This window comes from Nuphar pumila, chromosome 2, assembly GCF_984573655.1.
Source record: "Nuphar pumila chromosome 2, dmNupPumi1.hap1.1, whole genome shotgun sequence".
NCBI lineage: Eukaryota > Viridiplantae > Streptophyta > Magnoliopsida > Nymphaeales > Nymphaeaceae > Nuphar > Nuphar pumila.
In genome coordinates this window covers 28,086,574-28,112,552 of record NC_143250.1, presented here as the reverse complement: position 1 = coordinate 28,112,552, position 25,979 = coordinate 28,086,574, and the positions used below count along the sequence as shown (strand labels likewise).

At 38.1% G+C, this 25,979-nt stretch overlaps 1 protein-coding gene across 2 annotated transcripts in view; it reads right to left on the bottom strand.

Moving 5' to 3' along the window:
* Positions 1–391: 391 nt before the first annotated feature.
* Positions 392–25,979, bottom strand: part of LOC149845097 (acyl-CoA-binding domain-containing protein 1-like) — a 42,751-nt gene continuing 17,163 nt past the window's right edge. For both annotated transcript variants that reach the window (XM_089997461.1, XM_089997462.1), the window contains 3 exons: positions 19,898–19,989; positions 1,313–1,410; positions 392–713 (listed from right to left, as the gene is read on the bottom strand). In XM_089997461.1, coding sequence (XP_089853587.1) covers positions 555–713; positions 1,313–1,410; positions 19,898–19,989 — 349 coding nt within the window. In that variant the 3' untranslated portion in view covers positions 392–554. The remainder of the gene's footprint in view (positions 714–1,312; positions 1,411–19,897; positions 19,990–25,979) is intronic.

Here is a 25,979-nt window from a genome sequence, read left to right as displayed (position 1 = left end):
AGAATTTTATAGGGTTTGAAAATCATGTCCCAGTATTTTTATAAAAATTAAAGGCTCAAAAAATCATAATTTTTAATCAGAAAAACATGCTCCAAACATCGATTCCTAGCAAATCAATCAAGTTGTACACATCTATGGGTCAGTTTGGTCAAACAAGTACCCAAAACCACCAAAACCCATTTGTATACATATTTCAGTAGGAAGAATTGCATTACCCTAGAAAGAATTTAGTGTTAGCCTGGTAAAAGAAGGGTAAGATTTAGTTTGTTTCAACTCCGGCAATAGACGAAAAGGGACGAGTATGTTTCTGTACCTGTAATACATGAAAATACACAATCTCGCCAAAATACCTCTCTCCAGCACGAATGTCATGGAAATATACGTTCCAGAATGACAAACGAATCACATTAATGGACTGAATGTATCTAGATAGACATGTGTCAGTGAAACACTATACACATCGAAAAGGAAGATCAGCGAGATTGAAATTTTAAACTAGAAATGCTGAAAATGAAAAAAAATGAAAAGGGGACATTGTAGTTTAGCAATATGTTTCACTGCATGCATGGCCACGTCAAAGTGCAGAGACTACGAGGGGTGTTACCATCATTGTCCTCAATGCTAAGGTCACCGTCATGGTTGATAAGATATTCACAAATCGCCTGTCTCTCACACAAAGCTGCATAGTGCAAAGGAGTTTGGCCTTCATTATCCTGCATGTTTTGGTTTCATCAGAAAACAAGAGAATTGGGATTGCATGCAAAGCCAACGCAACAATTATATGATGGTGCACCTGAGATTAGGCTGAGCTCATGATAGGCTCAGAGATTGAGAAAACGTATTGGCTTATTACCTTGGTCTGTTTGGTGAAACGTGGACAGTCTTAGATTGGTGGCATGAGGAGCATTGACGTGGATGAATTATCCAAGAACCAAGGGTCTCAGTGTAGAGGATCATTAGAGCATGATTTGTTACCACTAAAGTTGTGAAGCCAAATCCATTTTTACCATGATATGCAACATATGGAAGAACTAAGTTGAGAAAAAGCTAAACTGGAGAAATGGTCCTTCATCCAACACGTGCAGAATAGATGTCGGAAAAACGCAGGCAGGAGAGATGAACAAAACCATGAACGTCATGAGTGAACAGGGGCATCTGAACATTCTCAATGTCGGGCATGAAATGCCTAATGGCTTGCTAGAATGTTTTTTGTTAAAAGTTGAAACACAAACAATGGTCTGAGATCTTTCTTTCTGTTTCATGGTGAAAATTTTCTAGGACGAAAAAGGGAAAAAAGACCTTTTAGCATTACCTTGACATTCACTTCTGCATGCTTACTCACAAGCAGTTCAACAGCATTTAAGTGGCCACGGTCTACTGCCCAGTGTAGTGCAGTCCTTCCATCACTGTCTGCAAACAACAAGACTGTTAGTGTTCAGAATGATTCTTGATTAAAGAAGTCACTTATTTAAAGAATTCTAACAATAGCTTCAACGTCTAGCAGTGCTAAAAGACTTGTCAAATCTGAACTGGGCAAACTTGATCCTACTAGAAAGCTGTGAAGCAGGAGATAGAACTCAACCACAAGCATGAAGCCTACATAAAACAAGGTATATGATGAATCGTCTCACTGCATGGCACCAGAAAATTACAAAAAAAAAGGAGGCAATTAAAAAAATACTGCCGATGCACTTGCACATGCAAAAATGGCATAGCCTCAGGAAGAAAGATTCTAAATAATCATGTATTTCAAGCTCAAGTATGCAGTTCATTCATGTTGATAAATGATAAACTAGAAATTATAATATAGCGATCACAATCATTTCTTGAAACTGCTGCACAAAAATATACCTCCATCTAAATACCAAATGGGACTTCGAATTGAAAGTAAAGGAAATTCTGACATGGTAATGAGCAAGAACATCTATAAGAATGAATCTATACTCTTGTGAATCGTGCACTTGATACAAAATAGTGTGTGGTGTACAAGGGCCAACCAAATTTTCTAGCACCGTGTGCATATTAGAAATCAAATTAGGTATGAATTCTTTGGACCAGTAAAAACAAAACACCAAAATACAATCCCATCAAGATGTGCATACAGTTGGGATAGACTAAAAAATGCTACTGATCCCTAATTTTGTAGAGACAAGGTAACAGCACCGACCATGAATCATGATGTGCCCACAAATAATTAGTAATTGGGGCTGCTCAATTTTTCTAAGGATTAACTTTTTCATGTGTTGGAACCCTTCAACTTAAGGCATGTTCACTCAGTCACTAGATTATGCAGAACTTCCTTGCATCTGAATGTTGCTAGGATTTCAAGTTGAGCAGATAACTGACATATAGGATCCAGTACTTGCAAGAAAAGCACAACCTCAGTCAATCTAGAATCCAAATTTTCATCATCCTTTTGCATTAGTACAAACTAATGAAGTCACCTTTTGCAACTTGAAAAGGTTTTAATATAAAAAACTTGATATCGCAACTTGAGTTCAGAATTCATATCATTGAGATAAAATAATGTTCAAAAACTTTGGAACAAAGGTATAAACATGTAAAACCATGCAAGTATCTCCACATTGATCAAGAGAACCAGTTTACCTAGAACATGCAAATTTCATTTTTTGGGCAACGAAGATGCACCATTTTCACGGGAAGGGCTCCCTCGAAGAAGATGCAAAGATGGGAGTCAACTATCCAGTGCCCTATAGGGCATTCAGCTTGAGCGCAATAAATAATCAAAGTGATCCTGATTACCCAAATCTAGTCATCGATGAGTAAACATGAAGCATATAGAAAAAATCACCAAATACAAACGACAACAGTTATATATAGTTATCAGCATTATGAAATTAACATGACAACAAATGGCCACTTAGAGGATATTAATTTGTAATATCAATTACCAAGATGAATAAAACAATATTTACATGGTCTTCCCAGCATTGGGCCCATGGAACTTTTTTTCATTTATGTGAGGAGATACCACCTTTCTGGTTTGGACATCCCAGATACGGGCCGAGAGGTGCCATGTTGACCATGGACCTATTTCGGTTTCCGCAGTGTAAAACTCCACGAGGGAGCCCCTCCTTGTCCACCAGGAAAGTCTCCCCATCACTTGGATCCATGGGACTTGAGACAAATCAGGCTGCAGACTGCCTCAGATGAACTGATCAGGTAATTACAAGGCATAGGTGACACCCATTGGCTAAAAATGGCTAAATAAACCAAGGCATACAGTTGATCCCCAAGTCAAGACAAATCACAAGTAAACCTCAAAAAATTCCAAAATGGCACAGTCCACTTCAAACATTTGGCTACAGTTTTCTGTTCCCACCGCCTGTTCAACAAGCCTCAAAGTTAATTTCTGAGAACCACCAAGGTCCAGCAGAACCTCAATCCATGTTAGGACCAAGGTCAATTGCCAAGTCATGAACAGTTATAAGACAACCAAATTTTTGAATGAAAATCAAAGACATTTTTTATTTTTCTTAAAATCAAGAAGAGAAAATGCTTCCAGAATGGATTATGTTTACTACCATCAGATTGAATAAGAAATTTGCAATAGATAAAACAAGAAAAACTATCAGGCTAAAGCAACAAAGATTGCAAATAGCAACCACATCCATAAAACATAGAGATTGTGACCCAAGACACCAGATAAATATCCCATCATTGCATATATTCTGTTGTCTCTATCATTTGCTCCTATTTTTTGTTTTCTTCCTTTTCTTCATCATGTTCCGCAATCTTCTATGACTAGGGGTGTCAACGGGCCTGGTTTACCCGGACCCGACCCAAACCAAACCCTATAGGGTCCAGGTATGGTGATAAATAAGAAGACCCAAATAAGACTTGGGTCCGGACCCGAAGATCCGAATAATATATGGACCCGGGTATAGTTTGTGAAATTTTATACCAGACCCGGACCCGACCCAAATTCCAATTAAAATCCGCAATTTTTCAATGTAAAAATGATAAAAAAAATATGGTTTTACTGGGTATGGTCTGGGTTTGGTTCATGTAGTTCTTATCGGGTCTGGGTATGGTTTTTCTTATAGGACCCGATTAGACCCGGGTCCAGACCCGATACCATACCCGAAAATCTGGTCCAAGTCTGGTTCCACCTGGGTCCGAACCAAACCCGACCCGTTGACACCCCTATCTATGACTGAGATGCATAAGCCCATCAATAGAAGCCTCACTTCTCATAAACACCCACTCATGCTTGACACCTCCTAGCCACCGTTGTTATCACCTCCACTTTCTCCCAACTTCTCCACCATTCAAAACTCACTGCCCAGACATGACAGCATATGGAATTAAGGACATGGTACCCACCGGAACTCAAGCAACAGGAACAACAGAAGCCATAAACTTCTGCAAAGTTGGGGTGTGATATTCACTACATTGCCAGATCCCAGTGTCAAAGAAGTCACTCATCCTCCTAAACAAATATTCAGAATCTCTCCAGGTTCAGCGGCACAATGTTATAATATCCATTGAAATTTGTCTGTAATTAATGAAGTTGAAACATTAACATCTTCATTGAAACTTCCCAATTGCAAGCCATGAAGTCAAAAGTGCAAACTAGACACTTAGTGAGGGTAGTCACCAGAAAAAGGCCTAGGCAGCTGAGTTCCTAGGTACCTTCCTGATGGGATATCAATTTTATCAACTAGGCGCCGACCTATGTCACATGGGTGCGGGTGCGGGCGCGGGTGCGGGTGCGGGGATTCGGCACTTCCAAAAAACCCGGGTGCGGGGGTGCGGCAGGGGCAAAAATGTAATAAGTAATATATATATATATATATAAAGGGGGTTGGGGAATAGGCGGGGTTTTTTTTTTAAACTTTGCAGCTGTCAGGCAGCTGCTGTCAGCAGCTGACAGGCAGCTGCTGACAGCAGCTGACAGACAGCTGCTGCAGCTGTGCTGACAGCACAGCTGACAGCTGCTGTCAGCAGCTGTGCTGACAGCTGCTGTCAGCAGCTGTGCGTGAAAACTGAAAAACTTACTTTATGCTAGGCAGCTGACAGACTAGCATAAAGTTTTTTAAAAAAAAATTCGAAGCCCATTTGGGCAATTTTTTTTTTTTTAAAATGGACATTAATGATCCTGGGTGCGGTCAACGCACCCAGGATCGAGTTGACCGCACCCGGTGCGGCACCCACACCCGCACCCGCGTCGAGTCGCGTCGACGCGGGTGCGGCACCCTCCTAGCCGAATCCCTGTGACATAGGCGCCGACTAGAGCACTTAGTCAGCGACTAAGCTCCCTCGCCTAGGTGCAAGGGCAGTTTAACCATTTTGTTTTTTTCTAATGTTTTACGAAGGGGGTCGGGGTTTTAAAACTCTCTCTCTCTTCCTCCCCTTCCTCTTCTTCCTCACCCTATTCTTCTCTTCGCCTTCTCCCCTCCTCCCTCTTTTTTTCGCCCCTTATTATTAAAATATGGCACATGATTTCTGAACCAGATTTACCTCAGGAATAAAGAAGGAGAAGAAGGTGGACAGGTTTCATGTAAAATGTTTCCTCAATAGGAAATGTGTGGGCTGATCTCCTTTTATAATAATTGTTTCACATTTTATAATTTTGACACCAATGCTTATCTCTAACATACTACAATATAAGGGGCAAATAAGTAACTTCGGAATTTTACAACATAAAGCCGTCTATAATGTGACACATTATAACCCAACTCTTTTTCGTCATAGAGCATGAAGCAAGAATAGAGCTCTCCTACAAACTTAATGGAGCCAACTATATGATGTCGGCTTCGAACATTAAGAATCACCTCAAAGGCAAGAAACTTTGGAGATTCGTGATGGGTATTGCTCTTGAACCCGCTTTAAAGCTTACCAAAATCAAAGAAGGAGTTGAGAAGGCCCTTGAAAGATATGATAAAGTTAAAGTTATCCATGAAGACCAAATAAAGGAAGAAAATTGGAAAAACAACCATGTTAAAATTTTGGCATGGTTCATGAATAATGTTGACTTAAAGATATGTGTCAACATTGCTAAGTTTAGAAGAGTTAATGAAGCTTGGTTATTGCTTAAGGGTATGTATACCCAAAAAGATCTTGTTAGACAATATTTTTGTCAAGACAAAATTAGAACACCTGAACAAGAGGATATGCGTGTCCATGATTATTTTAGCATTTTGTCTCCTCTTTAGGACGAAATGTCACTACTTAAGCCAAAATGGGTAGCTCCTGAAGATATTGAACTTAGAAGAGAGCAAGTTGAGAAATAATACTTCTTTTAATTCCTCTATAGTCTAAGACTAGAATTTGAACAAGTAAGGTCCTTTGTTATTCACAAGACCAAAGCTATGCCGCTTGAAGATGCTCATGCCAAGGTATGCCAACAGTGGTGTAGCTAGGATTCATGTGAGGGGGGGGGGGGGGGGGGCAAACAGGGGCGTAGGAAAAAAAAATTGTGTGGTAGTTGGGGGTTCGGGGGCAGCGCCCCCAGAAATTTATTTTGAGATAAAATAAAAAATGGCTACAATTATTAATAAAAATCTATTTCATATGGACGAATCAAACTATTTGTTGCCGTTAGGGCTGGGCTACAAAAATGGATAAAAGTCTATTTCATATGGAATCAGGGCTGGGCTAGGACAGGGCATTTAAAAAAAAAATTAACTGTTTTGGGAGGCAGGACTGGGCTACAGCCCAGTCCTGCCCCCCCCCCCCGCTACGCCTTTGTATGCCAAGAAGAAACTCGCCTTTGCATGACTAATAAGAGTGATGATGTTTTAGCCGTTATTGTAAAACTGAATCTTTGTTTGGAAGAAAAAGATGATGGAGAGAAGAAGAAATTGTTGCAATACTTCAAAACATCAACAACAGGAAACGTCTGAGCTCTTTTCCTTACATTAAAGAAACTTTTTAATTTACATGAACATTTACAGTATTGCCCTATATTAACAATCTAATATACAAGAAAAGAGGCACAACTGGAAAATACAATACAGCACTCATAATAAAACATGATAAACAGAAAATAACTTCAACATAGATCAAATTTGGATCCAGTATGAATCTAGATCAAGATCGTGAATCCAGGCAAGGATGTCATGTCTCAACAGCCTCCCTCAAGATGTGCATGGTGAGAACCCTAGACAACTTGTTCTTTAAAACCATAACTACTCAAGCCTTTTGTAAACAAAAGGCCATTTGCTCTTCCGTTCCAATGAACTTGGCCTCCATCTCTCCATTCTCAATTTTGCTCTGAATGAAATGTTGATCTATTTCAATATGCTTAGTTCTCCCATGCTGAATGGGATTAAGAGAGATCTTAATAGCACTCTGATTATCATAGAATAATATGGAACATAGCATGTTTGGACCTTATTCCCCAAGCAAGTATCTAACCCATGTTATCTCTAAAGTTGTTTTAGCCATTACCTCGTACTTAGCTTATGTACTAGATCATGCAATTACCTTATGTTTCTTACTACTCCATGAAAGAAGATTAGTTCCAAGAAATACACTATATCCTAAAACTGATCTTCGTTCATCTGGATCACCTGCTCAATCTGCGTCTGAATAAGCCATTATGGTCACAATATTATTTGTTCGACTTCCTCTCTTGTAACACAGACCATCACCCAAAGTACCTTTAAGGTACCGAAGTATCCTCTTGACAGCTTCCACATGGCTGGTTTTTAGAGCATGCATGTATTGTGACACTTGGTTCACAAACAATATTAATATTGTGAATGTAAGGTATTGTAGCATACACACGATACTCCTTTACTTTGTAGGATCATCATATAAATTTCCTTCATCACGACTAAGTTTCTGATTCAATAGACTGGGAGTTAAGAGAGGCTTACAGTCTTTCATGTCGGCTTTGTTCAATAAATCAATAGTATATTTATGTTGGATTAACACCAATTTGTCCTTTCCTATATCAACTTCAACTCCCAAGAAATATTTTGGCTTACCCAGATCCTTCATCTTAAACCTATGGCTTAAGATTTCTTTGATTTCCGCTATATGCTCCTCAGAATTTCTTGCAAGTATTATATCATCTATATAGATGAGTAAAACAATTAGCCAACCTTTACCCTTGTATACTATGTCACATGGGTGCAGGTGCGGGCGCGGGTGCGGGGATTCGGCACTTCCAAAAAACCCGGGTGCGGGGGGTGCGGCAGGGGAAAAAATGTAAATATATATATATATATATATATATATATATATATATAAAGGGGGTCAGTTGCTGCAACTGACAGACAGCTGCTGCAGCTGTCAGCAGCTGACAGACAGCTGCTGTCAGCAGCTGACTGCTGTCAGCATTACTTTTTAAAAAAAAAATCGCAACCCATTTGGGCAATTTTTTTTTTTTAAAAAAAAATCCAAAACAAGAATGGACCTAAATGATCCTGGGTGCGGTCAACGCACCCAGGATAGGGTTGGCCTCACCCGCACACGCACACGCGTCGAGTCGCGTCGACGCGGGTGCGGCACCCTGCTAGCCGAATCCCTGTGACATAGCTTGTATATAAAAAGAGAGTGATCAAGTTGTAATCTGGCAAATTCATGCCTTTTAATCTCAAGGGAGAAGCTCTCAAACCAAGATCTGGATGCTTGCTTAAGACCATATATAGCCCTATTCAATTTGCATACATAGCGATAGAAATCTTTTTCACTATATCTCTGAGGTTGCTCCATATAGACTGCCTTCTTCAAGTTCCCATGTAAAAATGCATTCTTAACATCAAGTTGGCTTAACGTCCAAGAGATAACATAATGCGTATGGTCCCCATTTTCACCACTGGACTGAAGGTTTCATCATAGTCCAGCTCGTATTCCTATGTGAAACCTTTTGCCACGGACCTGGCTTTGTATCTTTCCATACTTTCATCGAGTTTATATTTAATCTTACAAACCCACTTCGATCCCACAACATTTTTATCAACAAGTCTTGGAACGATGCCCCATGTTTGGCACTCATATAACGCCCTTATCTCTTCATTCATAGCTTTTATCCACCTATTCAATTTTGATGCAATATAATATGTTTTGGGCTCTTCGTGCTTCGAGACAGCAATCAAGAATAATTGATGATCTATACTAAAAATTTTATAATTGACCCATCTCTCTACTGGATGTCTGATTCGGTTAGATCTCTCCTCACATCTGACTGCATATGGTTGCCATCTCTCTACTAGATGTCTGATTTGGTTGGATCTCTCCTCACATCTAATTGCATATGGTTGCCTTCAATGCTGGTTATATTATGCTACAATGGATGTGTTTCTGATTCAGCCTCTACTTGCACGGATTCAGAGGTATTATTGCACAAATTTTTGCAGTTGTACACTTTCCCTTTGAATTTCCCCTTCAGCTGGTTATTTTGATCACCATTCTGCTGAATGTCAGCTTGCTGCTCATGTAACGCAGTTCCACGTAAATCACTATCAATGCTTTCTTGGGTTGATTCATCACTTTCTGCTGGAAAGAGTTCAGCACTCAGCCAAGGCCGATAATATTCATTTGCTTGCACTTTTGTGTAATCATCTCCTTTGTTGTCAAAATTTCTTTCATCAAAAACTATATTCCTTGATATGCAAATGCATTTAGTTTGAATATCATAACATCGACATCCCTTATATTCATTAGCATAACCAACGAATTTGCAGGTATGTACCCTTTTATCAAATTTATCCCTTAAAGTCGTATCAATGTGCACCTAACAAACGCAACCATAAGCCTCCAAGAATCCATAGTTGGGCTGCCTACCAAAAAAGTTCATAATATGGAGATCTGTCTTGAATTATTTTCATTGGCAACATATTTATAATGTGAACTGTAGTGTGAAATGCCTTTGTCCATAAATAACTAGGAATGCATCCTTTGTCCATCATCGCTAAAGCACTCTCAACAATATGTTTGTTCTTTCGCTCGGCAAGGCCATTCTGTTGGGGTGTTCGAGGACATGATACTCTTCGATTGATACCATTCATCTTAAGATATTCAATAAAATCATTAGAGGAGTATTCACCTCCACCATCACACTGAAAATTCAAGATGGATAAAGAGAATTGATTTTGAACCATAGCATGAAAATTTTTTAATATGCCAAAAAACCTCATGCTTATGTTTCATGAAATATATTCAAGTGTATAGGGAAAAGTCATCAATAAAGATCACATAGAAACGACTTCCAGAAGACGAACATTTAGGAGTTAGACCCCATACATCAGAATGAATAATCTTAAAAGGTCTAGAAGCTCTTTTATTGTTGGAAACAAATGAAAATGCATGACTCTTAGACACTTGACAACTATGACAAACTTGCCTCAGGAAATCATAACTCTCACTAGAAACCGACTTATTAGAAACAAGCTTTCTAATAAAAGCTTTATTACAATGTGCAAGAGGACTATACCAAAGATTAGAATCACCCGACATTGTCTCATTGACAAAACATGAAGACAAAATAAGACTATTGGACTGTTGCAAGCTTTTATTGAATCCAGCCACAAAATCTTCCTTGAAGATGTACATATTTTCTCGCCATTGTCCTTCAGCTTACATCCTCTTCATGTGAAGATCCTTCGCATAAACGGAAGGGGGATAAAAACAACACAGGAATTGGCATCATCAACTAACTTAGAGACAAACACTAGGTTCTTTTGAATATTTGGGACAAGAATAACATTTGCTAATTGGAAACTAGTGGAAAACATGGGAATAGAAACCTTTCCAGTGTGAGTGATGGAGTGGCAAGTTTTATCCCCAATAATGACTATCATTTTGCACATATAGAATCAAGTTTCAAAATTTACTTATATCACTAGTAATATGATTGGTGGCTCCTGAATCGACATACCAAACACACTGTTCATTTTGCTTCAAATTGAGCCCCGCAAGTGCTGCCAATAGAGGTTGTCTATCCACCGGTCTCTAGGACTTTGAACTTGCCTCTAGTCCTCCCACTTTATCTGTTGGTTTTCCTTGGTCTTTAGCTTTCGAATTGTATTTGGGATCATCTTTATATCAGCAATCTTTCTTTACATGGCATGGCTTTTTGCAAACATAACATGTGGGAATTCTTCTTCCTTGATTTGTCAGAGGTAGAACATTTGGAAGTGGAAGTAGACGTCGACCTCCCTGGTTCCCAAATCGACCATGCCCTCTACCACCTTTCATTCCTCCCTGACCTCTACCACATTGGGAATCAGTTATCAATATATTATGGCCATCAGCACTGAAGGAGTTGCTTCCTGAACCTCCTGGCATGTTCCTTTCAAACATGAGCAGCTTCAACCTCTGAGCCTCAAAGTCTGGCAGCTCAGGTAGGCACAATAATGTGGTATAGACAACATTGTACTCTGGTCCCAATCCATTCAAAGTTTGTTGCACTTTATCCTTTTCAGATACTGCATATCCAATGGTAGTTAATTGATCTTTGATCTGCTTAATCTTGTTTAAGTATTCTATTATAGACATGAAACCTTTCTTGAGATTCTGAAATTCCATCTTCAAGAACATAATGTTGGCTTCAGAAACTTGAGAATAGGTTTGTACTAACTTACTCCAGAGTTTCATGACAATGCAATCATCGAGTATGTTGATCAGAACCTCTTAAGACAAGGTAAAAGTAATATACGCCACAAGAGCTTGATCCCGCTTCATCCAAGAAATATATTCGGGATTCCGAACATGAGTAGTCACAGCCCCTTTATCATCTTTCTTTTCCTGCACAATGAATTACGGTGGGGTTGTCACTGAGCCATCCAAGTGACTCGAAAGATCTTGGTTGCGAATAAATGGGATGATTTGACATTTTCAGGTAAGAAAAATGGTATTGGTAAGCTTTTCAGAAATAAGTTGATTCAAGAAACTGGCTGAAAGGAAAGACAACGAAGATTCCATGACAGACACGAACGACAAAGAAAACAGGCACGAACGATAAAAAAAATGGGCACAAATGATAAAGAGAATGAGACGAAATTGAAATAACAGAAGATGAAGCTAAGTAAAGAAAAATAATACTGAAAGCCCAAACAATCTTTCGCAGCAGTTTCTTTTTTTTGCTACACGTTAGATATATCAAATCTCAAAATATATAATAACTAATTTATTTTTTATCTGAAATCAAACCGATGAAGACAAATTTCTTCCTGTGAATATAAATGTCACGTGTCTTGGACAAAACCCTGATCAAAAAATACTTTATTTTCATATCTGAAGAAACAATATATCTTCAGATCTGAAAATCAACAGAATATTCTAGATCTGAAAATCGAATCAATGGGTTAAGGATGAGAAAGGTGTTTTCATATCTAAAAAGCAAAATAAGATTTTTACAGATCTAAAAAAAAGATTTTCACCGAGGGAAAATATATTAGTTAAAAGAGGTCGGGGTAGGCCTAGGAAGACTTGGATGGAGATGATAGGAAAGGATATGAATGCTTTGAACCTCACCGAGGACATGGCGTTGGATAGAAATGATTGGAGGAAAAGGATTCATGTGGAAGACCCAAAATGAATTTCTTTTTTGGTTCATATCGCTGACCCCAATTGTTTTGGGATGAAGGCGTAGTTGTTGTTGTTGTTGTTGTTGTTGTTGTTGTTGTTTGTAAAAAAAAGATTTAGAAACCATAGTTTTCTTTCCGAGAACAAAACTTTCAAATCTGGAACGAGGTTCAGATCTGAAAGAAAGGAGGAGAAAAATACTTTAACCCAAGAGAAGTAGATCAAGATCTATGGAGAATATAGGTTGACTGCAAAGAAAGGAAGGACCAAGATTTTTTTTTTTTTTGAGAAGGGAAATTGACAGCGAGTAGAAGAAGAGAATAAGATTTGAGAAAGGAGATTTTTTTTTGTTGCAATACCCAAAAACGTCAAGAACAGGGACGTATGGGCTCTTTTCCTTACATTAAAGAAACTTTCTAATTTACATGAACATTTACAATATTGCCCTATACTAACAACAATCTAATATATAAGGAAAGTGACAAAATTGGAAAATGCAATACAGCACTCATAATAAAACATGATAAACAGAAAATAACTTTAGCATAGACCAAATCCGGATCCAGTATAAATCTGCATCAAGATCGTGAATGCAGGCAAGGATGTCATGTCTCAACAGTTACTAGGTCAAGTACCAATGTAAGGGCTTATAGCCCCCCCTCCCACTTTGTAAAACAAAATAACTATAATAGTGAATACAAGAAAGGTGTTATTTGTCACTATTGTAATGAACTGGGATATATTAGATCGATTTGCCCAAAGGTTAAAGCCAAAATCGCTTTCGTTGGAGAAATCACACCCAAGAAGAAAGAATCTAGCAAAAATGGAGTAGATATCAAAGACACTCTTACTCAAATTTCGGAGATACTCAACAATCTCTCAAATCTTCTTCCACTTCAAGTACCACCATTGCATCTTCTTCATCTCCTCCAGGCATGCCGATTCTTGACTCGAGTACTTCCTTTTATATGACCCCTCATAAGAATGTTTTTTTCGAAGTTTGCACTAATTCTACTTCATCGTATGTTTCAACCATTGATGGAACCTCTTTAAAAATAAATAGTATTGGAAATTTTGATTCTAAAACTTCTCAAAATTGTCAAAAATTTCTTGTTCCAAAAATAAGGGTTCTAAAATTAAATTTAAAATTTTTTGTCTCTCAAATTTTCGACCATTGTTGCAAAACTTCTTTCTCATCTAAAGATTGCACCGTGCAAGATCTCCAGTCAGGGAAGCTGATTGGGCAAGGCCATAAGAGAGGCGATCTTTACCTTATAGATTTTTTGTTACTTCCACCCAAGTCATTTCATAATTATGTATAAGACAAAAGTATTGATACTTGACATAAAAGACTTAGGCATCCTAGTTTTTCGAAGATGTATCTTTTTCTTTTTTTTGAAAAATATATATAATGAAAACAATATATCTTGTAAATATTGCATTTTTAGAAAAATGAAAGTTACTCCCTTTCCTCATAGATCTTTTGTTTCTACTCGACCTTTTGAATTAGTGCATTCGGATGTATGGGGTCCTTCACCAGTCATATCAAAAGGAGGTTACTCTTATTATGTTATTTTTGTGGATGATTTTACAAGATACACATGGGTTTATTTTCTAAATCTTAAATCTGATATGTTCTCTTTCTTTAAAGAATTTCATATAATGATTAAAAATCAATTTCTTAGTAACATATCTACACTTAGGTCGAATTCAGGAGGGGAATGTTTGTCAAAGGATTTTCAAAATTACTTGAAACAAAATGGTACTTGTCATCAAAGGTCTTGTCGTAGAACTCCTTAACAAAATGGGTTAACGAAAAGAAAGCATAGACATATAATTGAAACCACTAGAACTCTTCTCATTTCTAGGGACACTACAAAAAAATATTGAGCCAAAGTTGTTTTAACCTCAACTTAATAAATAGAACACCTTCAATTTCTTTACAAAATGTCTCAAAAACTTTTTAAAATGACTCCTAATTTTAAGACTAAGAATCTTTGGTTGTAAGTGTTATGTGTTTACTCATACAAATGATAAACTATCCCCAAAAGCAATTGAATGTGTTTTTTGGGGATACGAGGAAAATCAAAAAAGGTATCGTTGTTTTGACCCAATGAACAACAAACTATATGTTTCTAAAGAGGCCACCTTCCTTGAAAATGAAAATGGATTTGATAGCAAAGGAACTAAAGAAGAAATTCATTATTCATTTCTATTTGATCTATTGCCAAGACATGACGAGTTTAACTCTATTGACGTGTTTGACTCTTGCTTGAATGATAGCTCTAGCAATGAACATATGGTTGTTGATGAAGTTATCAAAATGAAAGTTTAAATGAAAATACATCCAATGATATGCATGTTTATACTCAACGCGGTCAAGGTGATCAACTATGTGCACTTAACAAGTTCTCTCAAATCATACCATTAGAGGAATCCCAACTTAAGAGATCTAATCGAATATCTAAAGCTCCTAGTAGATTTGTATCATACGATTTATTTTCTCCAAATTTTAGAGCACATTTAATAACACTTCACTCTTATTATGAACCATCTCATTATAATGATGCCAAACAATACCCTCTTTGGAATAAAGTAATAGAAATAGAACTTAATGTTCTTAGGAAAGCCAACACTTGGGAAATAGTTGATCTTCCTCTAGGCAAGAAGCCTATAGAATGTAAATGAGTGTTTAAAGTTAAAACCAAAAGTTACAGGTCATTACAAAGGTATAAAGCAAGATTTGTTGTCAAAGGATATGCTGAAGAATATGGAATAGATTATGAGAAAACCTTTGCTCTCGTTGCAAGTATGACTAGTGTTTGAACCTTAATTATCATTGCCTCTATCCAACAATGACTCATCTATCAACTAGATGTTAAAAATGCTTTTTTAAATGGAAAACTTAGTGAGGAAGCTTACAAGGACCCCTCTCTAGGAGTTAATATTAATGAAAAAGTTTTTAAGCTTAAAAAGGCTTTGTATGGTCTTAAACAAGTCCCTAAGGTTTGGTATGATAAGTTCAGTAATGTTTTGATTAATTTAGGATTTATCACTTGTTATACTGACACTGCTCTCTTTGTCAAGCAAGCATATACTAAAATTGTGATTGTTCTTCTATATATTTATAACATGATTATCACAGGAAATGACAAAGGAGTTATTTAAATTAAATGTCTTAAAGAAAAATGTTGATGTCTTGACTTGGGAATTTTGTAATAGTTTTTAGGAATTGAGGTTGCCTACTCACCCAGAGTATGTATTCTCTATCAAATGAAATTGATTGTTGACATATGTGCTAGGTCAAGAGTTCTGATAAAAAAGTGGAGACCTCAGAAATTATAAATGTCAAATTAAGACTTGAAGATGGTGTATTGCTTGAAGATCCTACTGCATATCGCCAATTGATAGGATCTCTCACCTACCTCTCTATCACCCGACCTGATATCACTCATGTGGTCCATGCAACAAGTTTGTTCAGCATGCACCTACCATAGTTCACATGGGTGCAATTATGACAAAAGGGCTTTTCTTATCCTCCTCATCTTCGTTAGATTTAACTGCTTACACTGATGCCGATTAGGGTGATAACCCAAATGATAGAATCTCAACTATCGTTTTTTGTGTTTTCTTAGGAGATTCCTTAATTTCTTGAAGGTGCAAAAACAGCAAAAGGTCTTGTTGTCTTCAACCGAGGCAGAATATTGAGCAATGACTACAACTAGAATGGAGTTGGTATGGCTAAGCTCTCCAAAACATGGGAGTTTCAAACTCCAAACCTTCGAAGATGTGTTATGATAACAAAAGTGCAATTTACATTGCAATCATAGTTATCAAAAATGTGCCTCAAGGTGCAAATAGCATGCCTCGCCTTGAGGCGAGGCACTCTGCGCCTTCATGCACAGGTAAATAGCGCAACAAAGAAAAAAAAGAAAAAAGAAAAGAAAAGAAAGGAAGAAAGAAATGGAAGAAAGAAAGAAAAAGAAAGGAAGGAAGAACGGAAGAAAGAAAGAAAAAAAAAAGAGGAAGAGAGAGAGATGGAGAGACAGAAAGAAAGAAAAAAAGAAAGAAAACTATTGATATTTGCAATTTTTTGTAAAAAAAAATATGTTAATTTCGCTATTTATTTGCAATTTTTTGTTTCTTATTGATTGTTACTTTATCAATAAAGCATTTCTATTATTTATTTGTATTTGTAGATATTTTTCAAGTTAAAGAAAAAAAAATTGAGGCTTAAGCCTTGCTTCAATTTTTGGTGGAGCGTTGCGCTACCCCACAACGCTTTTCACAACATTGTCTTTATCATAATAAGGGACTAAGTCAGAGAACTTACTCATATCACCACTAATGTGGTTGGCTGCCCCCAAGTTGATGTACCATATCCCGTGCTGATTTTGCTTCAAGTGAGACCATTAAGAGCAGCTAATAGCAAATTTTTATCCAATGTGGCATTGCTAGCCTCTCTTGATTGTGTTTTTTGTTGCCCTGTATTTCCACCTTCTTTCTTGTTTTGAACCATATTCAATTGAGTGTTGGACGTGGGATCATCCTTGAACCAGCAATTTGCTTTTATGTGCCCAAGTTTCTTGCACACTTAACAAGGATACATCTTCCTCCTTAATTGTTTAAAGGAGGCACATTCGGAGTAGGCAACAAACTTCGCCCAGATATATTATTTCTTCAATGTCCTCTACCTCCACGAAACCCGCGGCCTCTCCCACGGAAGGATCCAGTATAAAAGACATGTTGGGAATCTTTGTGCCATCTGTTTGTATTGTCTGATAGGCCTTTAAGAGATCTCATAAGTAACTTACGCCTCATGTGTTTAAAAGAAGAAGGAAAGGCTTCAAGACACTCCAAGTGGTAAAAAATACATGGTACTCTGACCCTAAACCATTAAGGATTTGTTATACTTTGTCTTTGTGAGATACCTCATACCCGATTAGAGCTAACTGATCAGTTATGCTCTTAATCTTATTAAGATAGTGGTGTTACTGTCCTTTAAATTTTGAAATTCACGCTTCAAAAACATTACCTTGAACTCTGATATCAGAGAATAAGTCTTTGCCAAATACATCCATAACTACATAGCCGTGGAATCATATGGGATATTGATCAAGACTTCCTGTGAAAGAGTCGATGTGATATATGCAAATAGGGCATGATCCCTTTTCATCCAATTGACAAACTTCGGATTCCTGATCCGAGATGAAATGAGATGTCCTTTCTCATCCTTATCCTGCAAAATAACCGTTGGTGGAACCGAGATGGACCCATCCACGTGCCCCGATAGATCCTGACTCCCTATAAAGAGAGTAACTTGCCTTTTCCAAATTAGAAAATTAGAATTATTGAGTTTTTCATAAACAAGTTGTGGAAGAAAATTGGAAGACATTTGGAGAGCAGGAACCCAAATCCATATTAAATAATCTTTTAAACAAGAAGGGATGAAAGAAACAGTAATAAGAAATAGATATGCTGCTGAAAATATCAGGGAAATGACCAACTTCAAATACGTATCAAAACATAAACAAGATCCCCCGCCTTTTTTTTAGGGATCAGTTAAAGCAGAATGAGCAAACATGCAGGTACCCATTTCCTTCTCTTTCAAAGGAAGCTTTGAATTGATGGTATTGGTACTATATATATAGAAGTAGGTCAATCAAGAAAGTTGATAATATATATAGAGAGAGAGAGAGAAAGAAATACCAGGTCTAAAGATACCCAAAACTCACGATATCAGAAACTGATTTGATGTCAGATCTGATAACCAGGTGCCAAAGAGTCAAGAGAAATAAATTTATCACAGCAGCCACACCAGATTCAATCAAGAAGAACGACAGAGAAGATAGATATAGATCAGGTTAGTTAGATATGATGTGAAAACAGAAAATAAGAAGGGAGGAACACAGAAACAAGGGATCCAAAGCGAGAGAGAAAAGATTCTGAAAAGGTCACCCAAAAGGCCGATCAAGATTTATAACGGCATACCTCAAAGAAGTTCTATCAATTGGCCCGGATCTGATACCATATTAAAATATGGGCACACGATTTCTGAACCAGATTTACCGCAGGAATAAAGGAGAAGAAGGTGGACAGGTTTCCTGTAAAACGTTCCTCAATAGGAAACGGGTGAGCTGATCTCCTTTTATAATAATTGTTTCACATTTTACAATTTCGACCCCAATGCTTATCTCTAACATAAATACAATATAAGGGGCAAACAAGTAACACAGGAATTTTACAACATAAAGGACTCTACAACACAATATGGATCTGGACTCTCAACCAATCCAGATCTGAATCCTCAGGTTCAGATCTCAATACTTCTCACCCCTTCTTCGTCCTCCCCATGTTCTTCTTCTTCTTCTTCATCTTCATAAGCCAAGTGATATGCATAGATGTGTGTTTTTCTGTGAAATGCTGAAAATATGCTTAGTTAATTATATATATTGACTATATTTTACATATATGTTTTTGTGTTACTTTTTTTTGTGATTTTCTGTGAAAGGTTGAAAGCATGCATAGCTAAGTTTAATTGATTATGTTTTTTATGTGTCTATTACTTTGTGATGAATTTTTCTGTTAAAGTCTGAAAGAGAGGTGTGTGATTTTTATTACTGATTACATAAATATGTTACTTATATATGTGTGTGTGTTACTATGCTACTGCTTTTTCTGTAAAAGGCAGAAAGTATGATTTTGTTTTGTGTGTGTGTATATATATATATATATTCTGATTATGCTTGACAAGTGTTATACTTTGTATTTCCTTGATTAATTTTATGCATGCATGTTTGCTATTAATTTTATAGCTTCATTTGTAAATTTTGTATTTTTTTTTAAATGGGGGTACCGACTAGTCCCCGCCTAGTCTCCGCTAGTCTTTTTAGGGGTCCGGTTGACTACTGCTTTAGACTAAAAGATTGCAACGAAGTTTCTTTCACAGCTGACTTCTTGCAAAATGAACTATCACTTTTTTCTTTTTTCCTTCAACTCCAGAATCATGAGTTAAAATTGAAGACTTACAAAATTCATTCACATGACCAAACAGACAATTTTGTCACCTCATCAATCTACCAGGGTTCACTTGAAACTACATAAGGGAGAATCAACACTGAAACAAGTTGGTAAGGCTTGATAAAACTCAAAACAGACAGTAAATCAAGCATCTTATCTCAAACGGAAAGTTCTCGACCCCTAAGCTGGATGTCATTACCATACTAACGCAAATAATGATCACAAAGTAAGATCTAATTTCAAACAGCCCTTTTCCAGGGTGGGAAAGGCTTCCAAGAGTATTAAAAAATAGTACATAGAGCAGCACAATGTGCATAAGAATCCTAAATCTGAACTCCAGAACCAATAAAAACATTGAACAAACACGCATACGGACCCTTTAAATTCACTGCAACTCCATGTTCAAGATGCTTCATCAGGCTATCAATCTCTCCCTCTCTAGCAGAGACATGGATAGCATCTAGCTTCCTGCAACAAAACAGCATATCTTTAGAGTAAAAAAAATGAAGCAATGCCCCCTTTTTAATCATTACATCCCAATAGCCACAGGAAGAAAATAATGTAAGCATTTTCCCCCAAATATTACTCGCTCTAATTTGTCACAATCAATGAAAATAGCAAAATTTGTAACAAACACTGAAGCAGCATACATTAAAAACTCTTAATTAACTGTTGAATGTGAATTACAAGAAAAAAGTTTGTTGCTAAAGAAGACGACTGTACCAAAAACACCTTGAAACAGAAAGAATAGCAAAAACTGCAAGCATAATACTGCAGGTGGATTCTTCATTCCCATTAAAGGAACACATCTATGCTACAGAGACAATTCACTTAGCATGTGTGTCCTGTGTCAACACTAGAGGACACACCACGACACTTCATGAATTCAGTAAAACAAGTGTTGGACATGATCAACATTGTACCCTTAACTTCAGTTATTTCTTTTTATGATCTTGATTGTTTCTTATATATGCACTTGTAGGTGCATTCTCATTTAAAATTTACCAATAATTACATTATATTGAATTTCGACTTAAATTTATTGTCATAATCAATTAGAATTGTTGTTCCAGAATTTGCACCTAAGATGACACCCGCACACAGACATGGTCGCGTCCCCATCTTAGTTTTACAAACTCCTGTGTTATACCAAACGTGTCCATTTGTCCTGTACTCATGTCTGTGTCTATGTGACATAGGAACACATTGTACCATTGTAAACCATGCAACTACACCGAGCAAGTACCAACAGCACAACTATTTGAACTATTTATTCAAATGCTAAGACAATCCCCTCTTGACCGGATCCTTTAAAGGCCTGGAAAACCATGCAGACCACAAAATTAGGCTGTAAAACCCAAGTTCTCGGACCCGGGTCGGGTCCGGACCCGGGTCGGTCCGGACCCGACCCGGATCCGAACTAGGTACCCCCACCCCCCAATCTTTTTTTTTAAAAGGAGGGCACGGGTTAGGGTTCTCAGACAGAAGAACCCTAACTGCAGTCGCTTGTCCCTCTTCGTTGCTTCTCCTCTCCTTCTCTTCGTTCCCTGCGTGCGACGGTACCAGCGATGTCGGTCGACGGCACCGGCCGACGATGCAGGCCCTCTTTCCAGGTACGCCTCCTCTCTCTCTCTCTCTCTCTCTCTCTCTCTCTCTCTCTCTCTCTCTCTGCGTTCTCCGAGAGGCCGACAGGAGGTCGGCGGCCACCTGTCGCACCTCCCCTCTCCTCTACTCTCTTTCTCTCTCAATCTCCCTCACACAGATACGGCCGGCAGGAGGGCGCTGCCTTCCTACCACCGTCGTTTTCGGCTGGCGGGGGCGACGCCCCCTGCTCCTTTTTTTCAGTCTTCGGACAGGGCAGGGAGGGGCCAGCGCCCCCTGCTCTTTTTTTTCAGTCATCGGACAGGGGACCGATGCCCCCTGTTTTCTTGCCCAACCTTCGGACAGGGGGCCGACGCCCCTGCCCTTTTTCCTATCATCGGACAGTGGGGCTGACGCCCCTTCGATCATCGGACAAGGGGGTAGACGCCCCCTGTTTTTGCTTGTCCGATCGGTGGGCGGGGGTGATGCCCTGCCGCCCCCCTCACACGGCTGTCAGGAATGCGAGCCCCTACCGCCTTTTCTCCCTTGTTCTAGCCAAGGGGCAGGGTGATGCCCCTGCCTGATCCCCCTTTTCGGGGAGCACCTGCTGGGCTCCGCAAGCCTGGCAGGGGCAGTAGGTGCTCGACACCTTGTATTGGGACATTGTTGTTTCAAATCCCAATGGTATTGTTGTATATCAAGCGGGGATCTGCCTGATCCCCCTTTTCGGAGAAACCAAGGGGGCTCTGCGTGTCTTGCACAAGCAGCTAGTGCGTGACACCTTGTCTTGTGCACAAACCGGCAAGTTTAGGGTTATCTAAAGAAAAAAGTTGAGTTGATTGAGAACAACAAAGCAGTCTTCGATTAGATGAGTTTAAAGGCATGTTAGAGATACTTCAGAAAATGGCCCCTGAGTTGTATCGTGTGAACTAATTGTGTCACTTGAATAGTCTTCATCATAAGGATTATATTAGTTCTTTGAATAATCTTCATCGTTATTTTGATTTCAGACACTCCGACAACGCCTGATTGAGCCGTCCCTCGCCATCAGCATCCTTGTGTTTTTCCCTTCGTGTTTTTCATCAAAGGTACGAGTTCTTCTATGTGAAATGGTTGAGGGATCGGGTAGAGATGGATTTTCATGCATGCGCTTGATGGAAATCCATGGCGGAACAGTGGATTTTCGAATCCATTGTGTTATATAGATATTTTTCAGTGTTTTTCACCTGTTTCAAAAAAAAAAGTTTTATTAGTATAAAGATGTATACATGTAAATCCAAATCTTATTTTTGTTGTAATTGCAAATTGTGTATGCTCATGTGAGTTGGATTGGTTTGGTTAGTCGGCCAACAGGCCATTCGGTCCGGGGTTGACACACCCGGCCAATAGCTCAATCTTATGATGAATTGCTTGGTTAGGCAGGTGGAATGCAAACTCACTATATGCAAATTTTAATTTAGCAGCAGCAGTGTTATGATTATGCAATAAATCATGCAAATGCTAGATGGTTGATGCTTCATTTAACATGAACATGCATAATGGATGGGTTCATTCACTTGCACACACACTCAAGGGAGTATGTTTGGCTCGAATACATGTATGTTAATTCATGATTCCACATAGCAAAGATGCATATACCTTTAGAAAGCACATGCTTATGAATAGCCTATTTGCATACTCGATAAGGCATTGCATGTATGTATGTGCATATGTGATATGAGACTCTTTGTTACTGCTTTGGTTTTGGCGTGTGATGCATCGATGGCCTAAATAGACCATCACCGGCCTGGAGAGCAGTGAGCTTGGGTGCTTTTCATAAATATTTGATTGCATCACATAAACCACACAGGTTGGTATTGCACACTACTACACTGTTCTTATTGTCCCCACGGGCTGGAGTCTCGTAAGGATCCTTGTAGGGGTGGAATGCGAGCTTTTACCTTTACTTTTGCATATGATATTGCAAAACTTAAGAATTGACTTCTAATAAAATATAATAATTAAGAACAGTGTAATATACGTTCTGGGATCTTTCATCTGGAGAACGGGGATCTTAGAGATCCGGTCTTGGGGAGACCGTGAGGATAAAAAACTCTGTGGGCTTATTTTGTCCCATGAACCCGATATTGAGGTAACTTCTTCTAGCCACGGTTTTAAGGAGAGTCTGTCACTTGACCTGGGGGTGGTGTGTTCAACACAACTGTTGTTTTTTGTACCAAGAAAGTGGCACTTGTGGGCGTGGGGTGTTCCTTGTGTCTCCGACATTAGATGTAGAGGTCTAATGTTCCGAAGATGATTCGGCCAAAGGCTAAGTTTAGAACCCAGTAATAAAATACAAATTGTGTGTTAAGCTACCTTGGAAACCTAACTTGACATCAAGGATTATATGCGCTTGGTGTATCCGCGGGCAATGGTAATTAAAAAGATTAACTTAAAGTTGTATGCATTTAATAGGGCATGCATATGGAAAAAAGGAAAACTTAAATGAAAGATAACAAAAGGATTCATGCATTACACAAAAATCATGCATTTTTCTGCTATGCATTAGATCATACATATTTTAATTGTTACCTCAATTATTTCATGATGGTGAGTATGTGATGTTTACTTCCAGTTGTATGTTAAGGGTTTGTGATTTGTTAATGCTTTAAGGTTTCTTCATACTTAGCATTTATAACTGTTGCATAGAAAATTTCTTAAATGCTATAAATTGTTATATGCGTATTTCCCTCAAATGTTGCATGATATCTTATCTTAACCCTTTGTCTCACTTGTTTCACTAAGAAGTAGTTGTGCTCAGGATTTCGAACCTGACACCCTACTTTATTGATTTTTTTTAGAAACAGATGATCAGTAAAGTCGGCAGCTACTAGGAGGGCACGAGAGTCACATTTGGTTCTTGACAGCTTCACTTGTGGATAGAGTGGCTCTTTCTTTTTGTCTTTTAGTTCTACTGTTCTTTTCCGTTCTTTTATTTCAGTCAGTTGCTACTTTAATTTTGGTTAAGTAGAACATTGTCTCTAGAATTGATTCTTGATTCATAAATAAAGATATTTGATTTGGTTCTTGTGGATGATAATTGTAAGTCCCTTTGTGGTGTTTTGCTATCCAATTAGATGTGGAACTGTAAGGACCCCGGGTCTCTGAGAATTTTTTTGCACTTATTTTTAAAAAAAAAATGTATTTTCAAGGGGTATGAGTTGGGGTCGTTACATCTGGACTGGTTGGACTCCTTGCCCAAGATAGAAAGTTATTCCTAGGAGTATTTAGTATGTGTATTTTGAGGTATTTCAGTCTTACCAGGAATTATTTAGAAAAAAATAAATCCCACCTTTAAACTACATTATATAGGTGCACTTTTGAGGTATTTAACGCTTAATAATGGAAAATTTGCTAGAAAAAAATGCTTTCTTGTTATACAAAAGACCTCAACCTTAATACTAAATTTTAGGGGGGGGGGGGGGGAGGGGGAGGGGCATCCAAAGGTGTACTCTGATGTAATTAACAATTTTGCAACTGAAAACACTTAGTTCCTCGCAGACCACTCATATGTTTGGAATGTGAACCCTCCCAGACCAGTTGCAACAACTTACACAGTGAGGAATGGTGGGGGTGGCCCTACGACCTAGGGTTTGGGAACCCAATAACATCACAAGTACCAGGTTCTCCTGTATCAAAAAATAAACGAAGTCCATGATTATGCTTTCTGTTTTTTCCCTTTTCATCACCAATTATGAAACTATCCAATGTCAAAGTGACTGCCTACTTTTACCATTCCGTAGCTTATTCTGTAGCTTGCAGCTTTACATATAAATTACTTCTCTAATTATGTTGAGATGATTTTCCTGGAGCCATGAGTCTCATGTTTTTAAATGCATTCCACATTTTTCAAATTTGTGTTTTGGTACAAATGTCATTAGTTATGATGCTATTCTTTCAGTTTTTTTGTTTGTGAACAATGCTTTTAGGTAAACACAGAAATTCGCTGCCAGTTCCTTTAGCAGACTGTGCCTGCTTTCTGCCCATAACCATGCCTGGTGCTATCCATGCCTATCACTTGTCATTTGAGAATGATAGACAACAATATCTATCATGCCCTCGTGGTCATATAGATAAATACCAAATCATCAGGATTTCTCTATTTACTTCTCTTCTACAAGATACAAATGATATTAATGACTTCTAGTCACATGTTCTGAATAAATTGGATACAGACATGTGAGATTCAATTTGTTGCACAATTTTTTTGAAAAAGAGTGGACCTAATGTCCATTAGATGACCCCCCCCCCTTACATGATGAAAAATGACACTTCGATTAATATAGCAATAGCTGAATATGCCAAGTGTGTCATCTCAACAGGCTTCCGAATATAATCGGAAAAGAACTGTTCTATGGACGTCAACAAGAAGTTCCCAAGAATTGAGCGATCTTTGCTTGCTGTGGGCAGACCCAGAAGGTAAGGCAAGCGTCCAGAGTATTAATAAAGAAAACAAAGTGATGAGAACTTCAATCAAAGATAGTTACATTCTGTAAACCGGTTAACATCCAAGGAGTGATTGCATCTCCAAATGGGTAGATATTGTTGCAATTCTTAATGCACACCCTGAAAGAATAGGATCAGTAGATCATGACCCATCCAGATAAAATTAGATAGTATCTTGAAGAGTATGAACATAGCTACCTTCTTTAAGTTTTTGTTTAATATTAACATGCACTTTGCAGGTTCCACAAATGTTCAATATATTCAAGTCAATGATATGCATTTCATAAATATTGTTCTCAAGTTTCCCAGACATCACATCCATCATGTTAAGAGATTTCATTAGGTAACAATGAAGGTAAAACTGTTCATTCTAACCACCACTCTATTATATA